This window comes from Centroberyx gerrardi, chromosome 14 (assembly GCF_048128805.1).
Source record: "Centroberyx gerrardi isolate f3 chromosome 14, fCenGer3.hap1.cur.20231027, whole genome shotgun sequence".
NCBI lineage: Eukaryota > Metazoa > Chordata > Actinopteri > Beryciformes > Berycidae > Centroberyx > Centroberyx gerrardi.
Genome location: NC_136010.1, coordinates 17948690 through 17964876, shown reverse-complemented (window position 1 = coordinate 17964876; position 16187 = coordinate 17948690). Strand labels below are relative to the sequence as shown.

At 41.3% G+C, this 16187-nt stretch overlaps 1 protein-coding gene across 1 annotated transcript; it reads left to right on the top strand.

The window, feature by feature from the left end:
- The first annotated feature begins 5752 nt into the window (after nt 1-5752).
- On the top strand, nt 5753-14559 carry LOC139908037 (protein kinase C and casein kinase substrate in neurons protein 1-like). Its single transcript, XM_071894608.2, has 9 exons — nt 5753-5812; nt 8355-8511; nt 8672-8907; nt 9677-9832; nt 11021-11196; nt 12823-12943; nt 13062-13168; nt 13370-13566; nt 14450-14559. The coding sequence occupies exons 1-9, from the start codon at nt 5753-5755 to the stop codon at nt 14557-14559; spliced, it is 1320 nt and encodes a 439-aa protein (XP_071750709.1).
- Nucleotides 14560-16187: the final 1628 nt, after the last annotated feature.

The following is a 16187-nucleotide window of genomic DNA, read 5'->3' as shown; positions in this document are numbered from 1 at the left end:
TTAATTATGTGTCAGTCTTGGTCAACATCATCCATTGTTTATTTTGATCACCGTCTCCTGTTAGAGATAGTGTGGTTTCGTGAGCAACCTCGCCTTCAAAATGGCGTCGTCTAATCAGTCAGTTGGTAACATGTGCTGGAGTAAAGTTAGTTCATCTCTCTGAAATCTTCTTACTGTAACAGGCTTACATGTTTGTTGTGGTTCTCATTCAAGGCTTTAGCGGGCTGGTGAACACGAGACACTTTACGACCACGTTCGGAACATTGTCTCGACTGGATCAGGAGGCTTCTCACTTTCTGAATGAAACTCAATCATGTCTATAAGGCACCTACAGTGTATAATTGAGCTATGAGGCAGGTGGAGGGAGTGCAGTGGCAGCGGTGCATTCTTAATATTTACAGGCAATCAATATTAGGAAACCCTGGAATGCAGCCCTCTCATCGGCCTGTCAAAGCAATTCCTTTTGTATTTTTAAGACTCTCAGCAGCAGCAGCACCACACACACACACACACACAGTGCAACACAACATTTGTGGTGTCTCACAGTTATGCTTGCCTGTCAGTATCGTACAGTATCGTATAGTATTATCATGTCATTACAGTTTGTGTAATCTGAAACATCCCATCCCTCTTCCCCTGTGTCTCTGTCTTGCTCCTCCTATCCTCTTCTTTGCTCTTCTTCCTAGCTCCCTCCCTCCCTCCCCCTCTAAGCTATTCAAGTGGCACATTGCAGGATTATCCCTCAGCCATTGAGAAACACTGGTTTGGTCAGTCTTGCGTCCTCTCTGGGTTCAGTGTGGCCACAGAGGTCAAAGCTGCAAAAATAGAATTAACAAAACATCCTTTACCATTTAGACGAACAACAACAAAGGACAGCTCTGGACTACAAAATAACTTGTCAACAGGGAGTCTGAGGTTTTAAGGAGTTGTGGATATAATTTCAATTTAATTTTTGTCTTTTTTTTTTTTGCCATAATGATGCCAACCAAGGTAAGAAAATGTACAGAAGAATTATTTTTAGGCCACAATGACTTAGTTTAGTAGTTTGTCAATGTGCATAACTTTTGATTGTAGTACTCTGGTATGCCAATCGCACAATGCAGACAGTAGCAGTGCCTCTTAGCAGTCACCAACTCAAGACTCTTAAAAACATAAGAGTCTTGAGTGTTTGTGCCAATGAGTGGGTTGCATCTCAGGATTTCTAATAAAAACAACGGCGTTCAGCTGGATAGATGCTTGTTATGTAGGCCGGCTAGAAAAATAAAGCCAGAAATAATGTAATACAAGTTCAGGGACATTATTAAATATGTATAATCATCTTTTCTTAGTATGGTATAGCCTTTCCAGAGGCATTTGGTTTATTGCCATGTCACTGTGAACAAAAATAACAAAAATATTACCTCATAGATGTAATTAAGGGAAAGCAATCTTTTGCCCTCAGTGTTATTAGTTTTTTATCCTGCTGTTTTCCTGCTTTTATCCTGCTGCTCACGCGCCTGAAAAGTGTGCAATATTTTGGGTGTGTTTTTTATGCTTGAATGCATTATGTATTAGCCTATTTCTTTATACGGCCCTCTCTACGTCACATTTGTTGTGCCGCACTAAACTCTGAGTAATGTCTTGACCAGGGATTCTCCTAAATGCTAAAGACAGCATTATCTCTTCACTACTACTTCCCCTCTCCCTTTAGCCACTGGGGAATAGGAGGTGTGTTCACAGTCATTGGTGTGGATTGACCTCAATAGCTGTGGCATAAGCCCCTCTGCAGGATCCTTAACACCCCCACCCATACCTCCCTCATGGGACACATGCCACTCTCCCACACCGGATCATAACTGTTACTTTACTGTGATGTATTCTCCCTCTGCAGTGTGGCCTAGTGATGAGCCCAGCCCGAGGACATCTCTGTCCACATTGTCCTTAGAAAAAAACAACTGTGTTAGTTACCAATCTGGATGTCAGTTGCATTGCCTTTATAGCATTTTGAATAAATAATCTCAGGAGGGTTTGAGAATTTTATTTCTCAAGGTTAGATGTTCTTTTCACCGTCACAAATGAGCGTACAAATAAACATCCAGATATGAATGAAGTATTTGATTACAATTTAGCTGGAGATTATCTGATTTGAGGAAATGTGTGGACCGCCCCTGGAGAATGATCAGGCTAATCCAAATGCTTTATAAACACCATCAAATGTTGTGAAAAATCTAATCTGGGAGGTCAACTTCAGGTTGTGTTTTTTGTTCAAACTATAAGCTCCGAGCTGCAGAGCTTTTGCCCACGTTGCTTTTGTTATTAGCTGGGATTCTGACATCTTGCAGGAGCTTAACTGGCTTTGATGTCGCTGGGCCTTTTAGCCAAGGATGCAGAAGCTAATTGGAAGGCTAGACTGATGGACAGGTAGATCGACCAATGGTTTTGTTTGGTGGCTGAGATTAAGGCATGCCACCTGAGAGCTGCATAATTTCCTAGCTCTTTATAGGCCTTCTTGCATCAGGTGGTCTAAAGTTGATGTTATGTGACCTTCTGTGTTGACTGTATTTTATCCTATTACCATACTATCTTCACTTAAATATAAAATACATGTTTTAATCTACAAGGGAAGGATTTGAGGCCACTAGTGCTTTGAAAGACAGAATACAGCAATACAATTATGATAATTTTAATGCTTTTAGTGTGTTTTAATTTCTATGTTGTCATTACTTCTTTATGTTTAGTTAGATAATTCTGAAAATGAGTGGTTTCATTGTAATAGAGAGTGAAAGGGTTTCCCTATCCAATGTATTGGAAACACACTTATCATCTCCAATGCAGCGTGTATGATTCTGCTATGAATCAAAACTGCTTGACAACACAACCTGTTGTTACCTCAGACTGGGTTCTCTGTACCAGGAGGGAGCATCAGTGTTACCAAGATACCACAGCAAATCAAATTTTTAATTAGAATTTCTCAAGTTGAACAAATGCATCCAGAATCTTCAGCGCACAGCTCCCAGCAGAACGATTAGTAGAACAAGTAGATCAGTAAATTTGTTTAACCTACCTACCGCCGCACATTGGCATTGCAAGAGCATCTGAAATAAGGAAAGGCCTTGACAAGCACTTCCTTGTAAACAGAGGTAGACATATTGCTGCCTTTGGCCACACACTTACATACAGATTACTCTTTACAAAAACCACTCAAGCCACACAAAGGAGATCTACTAACTTAATGAAAAGCAAACAGTATAGTACTACAACTAAGCAAGACTCATCCTTGATCACCAGGGACACCTGGGCTGGTACCATTCAGCTTGTGTAGATCACCTACAATGTTTGACATGTCGTACTGGTACACGATTTTTTGTGTGCAAACATCAAAAAATGTATTCACATGCACTCAGAATTGGTTCACTGTATATACAGTATACTGTACATATATATATTCTGTATATATATATTATCTCCTATCCTGTGGATGCCGAGTCATCAGCTGACATATATCTTCTGGTTGAAAAATATGATGTCATGTGACCATATGACAGATATCATACATCTAGGTTATGACACCAGGACATCAGGTGACCTTTTTATTTACAAAATAATCAATATTCGTCATGCATTCAGTAAGATTACTGCTTTTTTCTTACCTATCAGGAGATATATTTGCCAATTGTTGTATCTTATATTGTAGCTAACATAGAGGAAAATCATTGCATCTTCTTTCTCTGAGCCGAAAGAGCCGTCTCTTCAGGGAAGAAGAAGAATTATCATAAAAATATGTTGCCTCTGATTCCAGTGCAACTGAAACGCTCAAGTTGTCAGTGATTCATACACTGAGGGTAAAATTGCAGAAGCATATAATGGTTCTTTTGGCATCTTGTGTTGCACCTCATGATTATAACACATTATGTACACACACCAGCACAGAGTGCATTCTTGGAACAGCCGGTATCTGAAAGCCATGAGTGTTTAGAAAGCCCCACAAACTGCTGTGATGGGCGGTGACAGTAACCAAGGCCTTTGACAAAATACTACTGTTACTGCTTGGCTGAATCAGCCAGTGCTCACTGGCTGGGCTGAGCATTTGTACACAGGGTCCAAATGTTCCCCTGACAAAATTCTGATGAGTAGACCTCCACTGCAAACACAGAGCTCATTGCAGGCGAGGAAGTAACCCCACTGTAGAAATCCTCTCCCTCCATAGGCTGACCTTGTAGTTTTAGAGCCTTTATTTGTCTCACAAGGACAGCAGTGTCGTTATATATATAAAGAGAGATGTAATGTGAGGTCAGTTCAGATTGAGACTAATGCAAAACGTCATTCTTCATGACTCATTCCAAGGATGAAGGATGTAGCAGAAACTCAATTGCACTAGAAGGGTGAAGGATGCGGCATGCAGAACACTGTTACTACTTGACCAAAATATTCCTTGATACAGCAGACTGTAGACTGCAGACTCAGCTTAGAGTCTGATAGAGCCGCAATGTCATCCTTCATCTGCTCCTTACAGAGCATTACCATCAGCCTCTATCCAACATGCTTAACCAACACTTAACTTGCATAGTGCATACTAAGCATCGCTCCAGCATACTGCACTCTCAGTACTATTTAACACTTTGGGTATCATTCTTTAAAGCTTTAATGAATAAAATAAAATTGAGCAGCACTTACATTGTTGTTTGGATCATTCTCAGAATCAGGAAATGGCCATAGCCAATTACGTTCACTTACAATGACCAAGAAACAAAGTCAGAGCAGGAATGCTACAAAGAATGTGTTGCTCTTGTGTGGTAAATATGTTGCATTGTCAAATTGCTTGTTGCACTACAATGAAGAGTTCACTGTGAAGGGAAAAGCATTAGTCATGTGAGAAAAATGGATTAGGTTTCAAATAGAGCTCAATACCAATATAGCGTCTAGCAGTCTCTGCTATCTTAACCTTGGTGGTAAGATATCGACCAGCCGTCAAGAAATAGATATAAATCGTCTTAAATGTTGGAAGAAATCCAGCAGCCACTGTATTCTGCATAGTGAAAGGGTTTACAATGTAATTGGTAGTTTAATCACATCGTTAAAGGGCATCTAGAGGTGTACAACCCTCAATGTTGGCCTTGGGTTAATATGTTGATGCCACTGTTGTTTGTTTCCAATCCATTTTGGGGTTACAATTACACTGATTATATGTTTACATACTAGATGCATTTCTGGGCGACAAGACTTTGTCTCTATGTGTGTGAGTGTGTGAGTGTGCTGTATGCGTGTGTGTGTCCATTGTGTACATTGTGCAACAATCTCTCAGATGGAGTGTGTCAAAGGAATGAAGGTTTGCACTGTGTAAGGATTCAGGGTCAGAGCTGCATGATGACAGTGCTGCTGCGTCTCTGTCGTGTTCACGCACTCTTTTCTAGGACACACGAGTGTAAGATGCCCCTTCACGTCCCTGGGGGCACAGCGCAGTATGCATGGGGGAGGAGTCTATTTTTACCTCATTATTAAAAACGTCGCAAATAGAAACCCTCACGTTGAGGGTTTCCTCCCAGTTGCCGGGGAAAATTGCCACATCGTTGGCCCAGACTACAGAAAGGCTAACTTGCCCATCTTTTGCAATGTCCACTCATGCGCTACACTGTACTGCTTTGTTTCTATATTTGTGTAACGTTGCTGTCTCACATTGTTTTTGTTTTCCCTTGGCTCTTTCAGTGCATGAGGAACCCAGCTCTGCTGCAGAGGACACGTTTGGTCTTTAGCGTGCATTGCCACATCCAGGAAAATGTCCGTCTCCTACGATGAATGTGCAGGTGCTGACGACACCATGGACAGCTTCTGGGAGGTACGGAGACTCCATCATGCCTGATCCTATGGGTCATGAAGCTGCAGCCACCCATGACTCTCTTTCTCATGCATTGCTTTGGCCTCTGTCTCTCTCTCTCTCTCTTTCTCACACACACACACACACACACACACACACACACACACAGACACACACATACACACTGCAAAAATAAGTCAACATAGGAAGACGCTGCAGCACTATGTAAAAGGAAATGCTGTTGTTTTCCACTTATGGTTTGGGGCAGGGCTTGTCTAATTAAAAGGTCACTTGGTGATGACAGCTGCAAAAGGATAAGTACCTGCAGTTGAGGCCAGTACTGTCACTAATGTGTCAACAGTATCCTTTAAATAAAGGCTTACAGCGTGAACTATTTTGTTACATGGGCTCAAATGCCACTAATGTGGTACCATTAAACTGAATGGCATCCGGAGAGTTAATGGCACTTTAGGTTACATATCACAGCATACTGAGCAGGGAACAATAGTCTAGTAGGGTGTGAAGGCAAATTGATGAAATTAAATGAGCAGAACCCTCAATAAGAGTTGTATTTTGTACAGGGAAATTTCTCTTGTAATTATTGTTGATGCTGTTTTCTACCTTGGGTGTGATTGATTCCCCCAGATATATTATTTTCTAAGGCTTAAATTTGCTTTGATTTAGTCTTTGTATTATTTGCTTTTTAGCTGAATTCCTATGAAGTTCTTTGACTTGATTAGCATATAAAACAATACCGACATTAAAACTGTTATTACAACAGCATCCATCAAGACTTTGGGCCTTTTGCTATTTTTTGGACTCTACCATTGAGCTGTCACCACCCCAAAAAGGGGCTCAGTCTCTTTTGAATGACAAATTCAAACAAACTCTCAAGCTCACTGACACTCAAACAAAAAGAGACGGCACAAGACTGCTTGAAGTTTCGGATCAAGGCTCTAACAATGTATATAATTTATCACTTTTAAATAGTTTTCCAGTGTATCAAGACAGGCCATGGCACTGCATATTCAAACATCCTAGAAGTTCTGTGTGTAGCATCAGTTGTGCCAGTGTGTGTGTGTGTGTGTGTAACCCCACAATTAGTGTTAATGAATTCCCTCAGTACAGAGTCCTCTTTGTATCATGGCTCATGACCACAGAGACACAGACAAAGACTCTCAGTCACCAGCCACTCTGAGGCGGCCTTTCACCACATGCACCTGCCAATAGCATCTGTACACAAGAGAAAACTTGGGTCAGGTCGTGCCTTCATCGTGAAAAAAAAACCCTTGAGTTGCTGCTTTGTAGTCCGACAGCTCGACATCTAATATAATTGGTCTACAAAGCATGTCACACAACCGATATAGCCGTGCAATAATCTCCGCTCCATTTGTTGAGATGCTACGCAAATTCAAGAGCTCAGGTGTGTTTTTATATGTAGACTCAATCCACCTGTGTGTTGTCGTTGGTGCGATTTAGCAGTCTGTTACACAGGCAGGAGATGAAGCCAAAACTCATACCGCCATGCACCTGTCTCACAGCTTCCCTGTATCACTCCCGTCTCGAACAGTAATACACAAACACACACAGGAATACCACTCTCACTGCAGCTCTACACCCCACTAACACACATCAGACGCTCTATGGGTTGTGTGTGTGTGGACGATGTATACCAGCTGTGTTTAGACTGTATAGGCTGTGTCTGTGGGCTGTATGTATTCCTGTTTCCTCCTTGTCCTGTCAGTTTTCTATCCCTCAGAATCTGTCTGCTTGCATTACACCAGTCAGGAGGATTATAGCAGTCGCAGTTTGTCAACACACACACAGATACACACACACACAGAGAGAGAGAGAGATACACACACACAAGCCTCTGTCATTGCATAACTACACATGCACAGGCACGAGCCATCCCCCCTCCCACTACCCTCTCTTCTCCTCTTCATCATGCACCATGAGCTCACGCCCCCTGCAGGTACTGGGGAGGCGGAGCCACAGAGCTTGGCACTGTTTTTTTTTTTAAGGTGGTCCCACTTAAGGTGACCACATCTAAAAGAAAAAATGCTAAAATGTTTTTTTGACTGATATAACTCACTTTTTTTTGATGGGCTAGGATGGGGAAAAGTATAGCTCGCCCTTTTTTTTTGGAAGCTATTACTGGTTTGTATTTGTAAAATGTGCAAATCTATACCCATACTGCAATTCATTTCATGTGTTTAATATGTTCATGTGTTTCAAAATATATAAAAACTGGCAGACAATTTTTTTTTGTACATATATATGTCTAAAATAGTTAAGACACTGGATTTAAATTTTATTCCTATGCACTGTTATACAAATAACACATATCTGCAAGGATATCCAAAATATATATGATGGGCAGTCAAAATATATTTTAATTAATCTGCTCAACATGTACAAATACACTTTTTGGAAATTTTTGTATATATTTTGAATCACATCTCAGTCTAAACAAGTATATATTTTCCCCCCTTGTGGGTCAATGCAGACCATTTTGTTGCGAGCCTGTCCCTTTAGCCTGTTCTCCTCTATCTATTCTCAGGTAGGGAACTATAAGCGTGCTGTCAAGAGATTTGATGACGGCCACCGACTCTGCAATGACCTTATGGGCTGCCTGCAGGAGCGTGCCAAGATAGAGAAGGCCTATGGTGATCAGCTAACTGGCTGGTCCAAGAGGTGGAGACAGCTCATTGAGAAAGGTCAGCTTTGGGATGGGGTCAATAAAAACGAATGGCTCAGCAAATGAATGTACTTATGGAGGAAGTAGCTGGTTACTTTAGGTTTTCATTCGATTTGCCGAAGCTCATAGATTGCTTTAGATGTTGAGTTTCTGGTAACATTAATTTGTCCCCCTCCCAGGCCCGCAGTACGGCTCTGTGGAGAGAGCCTGGCTGGCTGTGATGACCGAGGCAGAGAAGGTGAGTGAGCTGCACCAGGAGGTGAAGAACGGCCTGCTGAACGAGGACGTGGAGAAAGTGAAGAACTGGCAGAAGGAAGCTTATCACAAGCAAATGATCGGGGGCTTCAAAGAGGCCAAGGAGGCAGAGGAAGGCTTCAAGAAGGCTCAGAAACCGTGGGCCAAAAAGCTCAAGGAGGTGAGGCAGCAGTTTTGTCTTATTTGACTCGTCATCTTTATCCTTGGTGCAGTAGAATGCAATGTATTCAGCACATGAAAAATTAAACACATAAATGGTCGCTTTGTGGTTCAGTAGACTAGGGCTCATACCATGTACTGTGATGTTGTGGCTTTGTGTCTGTCCAAGTCACATCAACCCCATAATCTCTCCTAACTTTTCTATCACTCTCCACTACACTATCCAATGAAGTTCAAATGCTAAATTAAAAACTAATAAAGGGAAAGAAATACACAAAGCATAAAGACAGGGCTTGCTGGCTTTCTTTGTAACTTTTAAACCAATCACCACCTTTTTTATTAATTAGTCAATTTGAAGGTGTAATTTGGGTCATTAGATTAGTCCGGTTGGCACAGAGCTGCCACTGTATGACATGGGAAGACTGACTGACGCACAGCTCCCAGCTCCCACAGCTTTCCCTTTTAGATCACTTGACTGTATATAGAGAACTTGAAATTCATCCTTCTGCACTGACATTGAAAAGCATAAATGAACATAGAGAACTTACTTCATTCAGCAATGTACTACATTTGTATGCCTCTGGTTCACAATAACTGTTGGCCTATATCATATGTCCACTTAGTCACATATCCTGCTTATATTAAAATGGTCGCTCTAGTCTTGTCAAGGTTATTCCTGCTTTGAGATAAATGGATGTGAATCCCGTGTGTAGAGATCAAATCAGATTGTGTGTCTGAGTTACTGAGGATCTCTGTGTTGGTCCATGCAGATGGAGGCAGCTAAGAAGACGTACCACATGGCCTGCAAGGAGGAGAAGCTGGCTGTCACCCGAGAGGCCAATGGCAAGACTGAGGCTTCTGTCACACCGGACCAGCAGAAGAAACTCCACGAGAAAGTGGACAAATGCAAACATGATGTGCAGAAGGTAAGAGAAAGACTGCAGAGAATAAAGAGGTATAATCGCTTGATAAGTATTTCAGAGTAGGGGAACATTTCTATACCCAGAGAGGAGACAGTCACATATATCATTTCTGAGTATGATGCGTGCAGAAGCTCTACATTCAAATCTTCCAAATTGTTTTGACCTTCTTTTCTTTTGTGTGAAATAAAGATGTAAAGAACAAAATCAATGTAAGAACACCTTTGGTAGCAGGTTACCTTGCTGCACAGGAGATTATCGTCTCCTCTATTCATGGAGGTCTGATAATGAGAAGAGCAGATTATACTGGCCAGAGAGTGTAAGATGCTTACACACTTGCGTGTGTGTGTGCGCACACAAACGTACACAGACGTACACACACACACAGAGAGAGACACACATACACAATTACATACACATCAAACGTGTGTGTACGCCTGTATGCATCCACAACACATTCCAGTCAATTTCTGGACAAAATATTTTTCATGTTGCTGCATGTTGAGTGCAAAAGTTGCTTTTGTGATTGGATGTGACACATTTAAGTGCAAGCGAAGTAGTAGTAGTAGTAATACAATCTTATCTTATCTTGATTGTATGTGCTCTGTGTTGCAGCAGCTGTATGTAGGTAATATCAATACCCTCTCATTGATTTATAAGGCTATTATGGTATAAGTTATTGAGCATACAATTGATCTGGTCTTTTGACATATTCTTATTTGATTGAACAGCTTAAAAAATGATACTGTGATGGATGGTGTGCAGTGTGGTAGCAAAAGTGGCTTTGAGTCTTTTTAATGAAATATCTTTAGTTTCAGTCAAAATCTTCTTGAATATCATGTCAACAGCACCATGATGCAGAACCTCTTAACAATGTGCTTTATTGCAAGTGTGAGTTATAGATAAAAAAAATTTAAAAAAAAGCTAACTTATGCTGCTTTCTTAACCCATCATAATTCAAAATACAGGACTATTTTGTCCCAAGTGTTTAAAATTTTGAATTTTTTACAGCTTCAATATGCATTACACACTCATATTTGGATATTGTCCACTGTTACTCCTCACAACAAGAGTGCCATCGAACAATTTGAGAATTAAAACATTGTCCAAGCTGGTTGGACTCACTCTTTGTTTACCACAGAGCCTTTAGCTGTCAATTTATTCTCTGTCTGTCTGTCTGTCTGTCTGTCGCAGGCTAAGGAAAAGTACGAGAAGTCTCTGGACGAGCTGAGCAAGTGCACCCCGCAGTACACTGAGAGCATGGAGCAGGTGTTTGACCAGTGCCAGCAGCATGAGGTCAAGAGGCTGACCTTCCTCAAGGAGGCTCTGCTGGACATCAAACGCCATCTCAACCTCACCGAGAACCAAAGGTTAGTCAGGCAGTCGGCGCCATTTGATATCATCCAAGGTCTTCGAGGGATCTGGGCCTGGAGAGACTCTCCCATTAACCTTATGTGATTTTGTGTATTCAATTACCCCCTTTTGCTCCATATCCTTCTGACCTATATTCTGTTACAATCCATCTCCATATGTTCTCAGCAGTCCAGTTTTACTTCTGCAACATCTTATTCTAATCTACACCTCACACCATCTATTCTTTCTACTATTGTCCCTCATTCATAATGTAATTTACTGTAAGTGAATACATGAAATTATTGTTACATACAGCATAGCATTGTACACTATGGGTACATGCAACATGGGTAATGAATACTTTTATTAGAGCATGAGAGCTACTTTTAATTTAAATTTGAAATAATCACATTCTGACCAAATCCATATTAAATGAGTTTGATGCATTGTGTCACATTCATTACAGTGCATTTCAAATTGATTCATCTCAACACATTTCTCAACCAGGCATGTATTTCTCATTAGCTTTCAGACTCACAACACTAATTAATTGATGACACAGTCAATGACGTTTCTGCCAAACTGAATTTTTTTTCAGAGTGAATGCTTGTCATATTCTGGGCTGTTAATAAACGGCAACAACAAAGCCAGGTTCCATGGCAATGTGCATTTTAACCTCCCATCTTTTTTACTTTCTTTACTGTTTAGAGGATTTCATCATTGTATCAGTGTAGAAATTACAGTATGTGTGTGTTTGTAATTCAATCTGGGCACTTACTGACCACAATGCAAGTAACCATTGTTGGTAACTCACCCGCATCTCCCTCTTCCTCAGATCAAGATGGGAGATGCAAATCGATTTTTCCACATTGCTATGTCACGTAGCCTCTCAAAATAGGCAATATGTTTGGATTGGATTGAGTTTAAATATGCATGGAGGCTGGAGCATTAAATGTTGCCCATGCCATCTGACTCCTCCATCTTTGGAGGATCGCTGAAATGTTTTCATCTGCAGAGAGGCAAGTGCTTTACTGCTGCGTGTTTTGTCGCCACCTTCTGGAGAAGTAGATTCCTGCGTCTGCCCATGATCTAGCTATGAAAATTAGATTGCTACATTTTCTGTTATCAAAAACATGCGGTAGCTCAATGTTTCAATCCAACACAGCATCCATTAATGTTTCTGCTTTTGGAGAAACTACTCAGATAATGTTGTGCTCTATTTGTGCTTAACGTTTTCAGGGACTATAGATTCAAAATATTTTTTCTTGCAATGCCAACTTATTTTGCAGGCCATTGTGAAACCTAATCAAATAGAATTTTCACTATATTCTACTACACACTGAATGTACTCTATTTAATCTATGTTACATTGCAGTGATTTGGGAAGGCTATGGCAACATAACAAGTACAGTAGCCTCATATACAACTAGAATAATTCAGTCCAAAACCTTCAGCTGTTCAAGCCACCAATTTAATAATTAATAATTTGGGGAGCCACTTAAATCTTCCCATGACCCAACTTTGGATCCCAGCCCAGAATCTGAAACACCCTGCACTGTAGGCCCTTTAGCCAAACTGGCAGCATCCCCGAGTCCCCTCGGTCTCTTTCCTTGTCACTATCTGTTCCATTTTCCTCTCCTCAGCTACGCCACAGTGTACAGAGAACTGGAGCGCACCATCCTGGGTGCAAACACACAAGAGGACTTGAAGTGGTTCAGCAACAACCACGGCCCTGGGATGCATATGAACTGGCCTGCGTTTGAGGTACTACATCAAAGAAATCCTCACGCAGAGAATCCAACAAACCACTGCTCTTCATTTCCGAGCCATTCCTGTTCTTTATCCTGTTTTCACTGGTTTCTTTTCACCCCCTCCCCTCCAGGAGTACAACCCAGACCAGGCCAATGCTCCCCCCAAGAAGAAGAAGCCAGATGGAGCCCCACCCACCCCCAGCACCGACCATGTGGCTCCACCTGGTGACCGCAGCAGGTCAGTTAAAACCTCTATCAATCACATTTAAAGCACACTCTATACGCGATGGAATTATGTGAGATAACATATACATTTTGAGATAACATATTCCCGGATAATTTGATTATTTCATTCACTGAAGTACAGAGTGAGTGGCTTTACTTGTAACAGAATTTAATCGAGCATCGAATCTCTCCCTGCGTTTTCTCTGACCTCCAGTGTGAGCAGCTATGATAAGAATCAAGCGTACTCGACTGAGTGGTCCGACGATGAGCAGCCGGCCGCGTACTCCGGCAACGAAAATGGTGGGAATGGAAACTCGTTTGAAGATGACTCTAGCACCGGGAAAGGAGTCCGCGTGCGAGCTCTCTATGACTATGATGGCCAGGAACAGGATGAACTGTCCTTCAAAGCAGGTAATCATCACCGCTTAGTCACCACTTCATCACGATGATACGACATATGTGATTTTTGTCTGCCATTCTGCAGCTAAGCTACTTTGTACTCTTATTGTCCCACTGATCTGTTAACATGGAATAGGGGCAGGAGCTTGAGGATAACAGGGATGACAAGCTTACAACAGGTGGTCAGAGATCACCAATTCTTTCATGCTTTCTACTCTAAAGCCCCTCAATTCCCCATAGACGATAGCAGTGGTTAGTCAGTAATAGCCACATGGAAAACAAATTACAGATACTTGCCATCAATTAACACTAGCTCTTTGGCAATTGGTGTGAAAGAGCGCTTAAGACTCCCACGCTGTGACGTCACTAACAATTTAGAGACAAGCTTTTCACGGCAAAATAACTATTGACGCAGACGCAGCTGCTGCACATCCGGATGCTATTTTAACTTGGATTGTAACCAGTGGAAATAACCGTATATTATTTTGAGATGGGGTGTTTTTAAATAAGCTTAGGAATATCCAGAGGTGACTGAAGGGGGCATTTAAAGGATACTTATTATTGCATTATGCAGATCCTATTCGATTTGTTAGATTGTTGTTGTTGTTTTTTTTTGTTACATTTTCTTTCTCTTCATGGTATCCTGCAATATATAACCATTGGGCAAATACCAAAATATAGCAGCAACCAAGCAAAATGGCAAAGCTGAATCAACTCAATTTGATTAAAGTTCATTTGACAGGAGCAGCACATAACCAGAACAAACACAACAACAGCGTTACTTGTAGATATTTTGATTTTAGATTTAGATTCAGATTATTTTCAGATTCATGTCAGATTCATTCATAAAGAGGCAAGACTGCAGGTTGACTAAGGAGTGGCGTCTTCTTCACAGGTGATGAACTGACCAAGACTGAGGATGAAGATGACCAAGGCTGGTGTAGAGGTCGCCTGGACAACGGCCGAGAGGGACTGTACCCGGCCAATTACGTTGAGCCTATCTAGTCACATTACTGGACAAGGACACGCCATTGGAGGCAGCTTGAACTGTCCCATCCAATTGCACCGCACATAGCCAGAGACTTAAGAGCAACACATCCCTTGCCCAACTGATGCGCCAAGCAGTCTTGCCTAAAAACTTAGTAACCTAAAAAGACGATATATCAGTATAGTATATTTTATCCAGCATTCGGGGTGGGTGGACTTACACATTTAAAAACAGGAGCAGCAGTTATTCCAGTATATACACACTCAACTATAACATCAAGACAATGCAGGAACACATTTTGCTTATCTGTGTAGCTGCGTTTAATATATGATGCAGCTTATCTAAACTTGCAGTACACTGCAGTACGTTCTCTCGTAAAAGTGGGAAGATAATATAACCGATTATACCCATTCTACAAAGACGAGCTTCTCAACCTGCATTGTGTATATACAGTATGATGCCATTTTCGTGTAGCATTTTCAATGCTGTGTGTGGTCAGTCGTCATTCTTACATTGGGAATGCTATGTAGTGTTAAAAGTACCACAAACTGTATCCTCTATTTTTGTTATTTTTGTTTTGTTTTTTCTTTGTGATTTGGTCCAATCCCTTTTCCAGTGTGTGCAGTGCTATGTGTTTTAACTGTTTCTGAGCTAGCTTGCATAGCAGCATGTGCTATGCAACTTGCATTCCCTGAATCCTGCGGCCATGTTTAGGCTACAACTTGATGCAACACTTCAACTACAAATGCAGAGGACCATAGTTCACTTTTAACATCACTTGCTTCTGGACATGCACATGCTTCTGTTTTCATAACAGGAAGCTAGTTGATGAACTGAGATTTTTTTTTCTTACCATTGAGGTTTTTTTTCTTAGCATCACAATCCTTTGACGATACCATCTTCATGCTATCCATTGAAAGGATTTATCTGCAATATCTTGAACAGAAGCTTTCATTCTAGGTTCAGCAATTCAGGTCTTGTTTTGATCCAACACTGCTCACAAGAAATACTTCATTGTTCAAGTGATGCATTCGCTCAGATTTAAGTTGGATCAAGTCATTTTCTTGAGGTAATCACTGCAGTATAGAAGGGTTTTGAACAATGCCTATGCCAGGCACTTTTCTTCCAGAGAGAAGGGCCAATGGAGCCATGTTGATATGCTACTGTGCTACAGACCCCGGTCTGAAGATTGAAGCCTCTCCAACAGGACATGAATGTACTAGTGTGTGGGCTTGAAAGAGGGCATGTTGTCTAAATATTGTCCTCCACTGTCATTTAAAGCCCTGCCTAGCAAAAAGCACTAGTTATGTGGCCCATTTCCCTGCTGAGCCAAAGAATGACCCAATACCATCAACTCCCTCTTTTTCTCTCCATGCAATAACTTCACATCTCTCATGACATTGTGAAAGAGCTTCAGTGAAGATCAACTTGTAGCTGCCTCCCAGTCCGCCCAGACTTCATTTGTCCACAAAACACTGCGTAATTACACAGGGAATACATTTGTCGCCAGTACTGTACTGTACTTTAGATCACTCCTTGAAATGTACAGTGCACTACATGGTTATTTTTAAATCCTTAACTTGCCCCATAGAAATGAGGAGTTGCGTTCGTCAGATGTCAGTGAATACAAGCGGCACCTAAATCT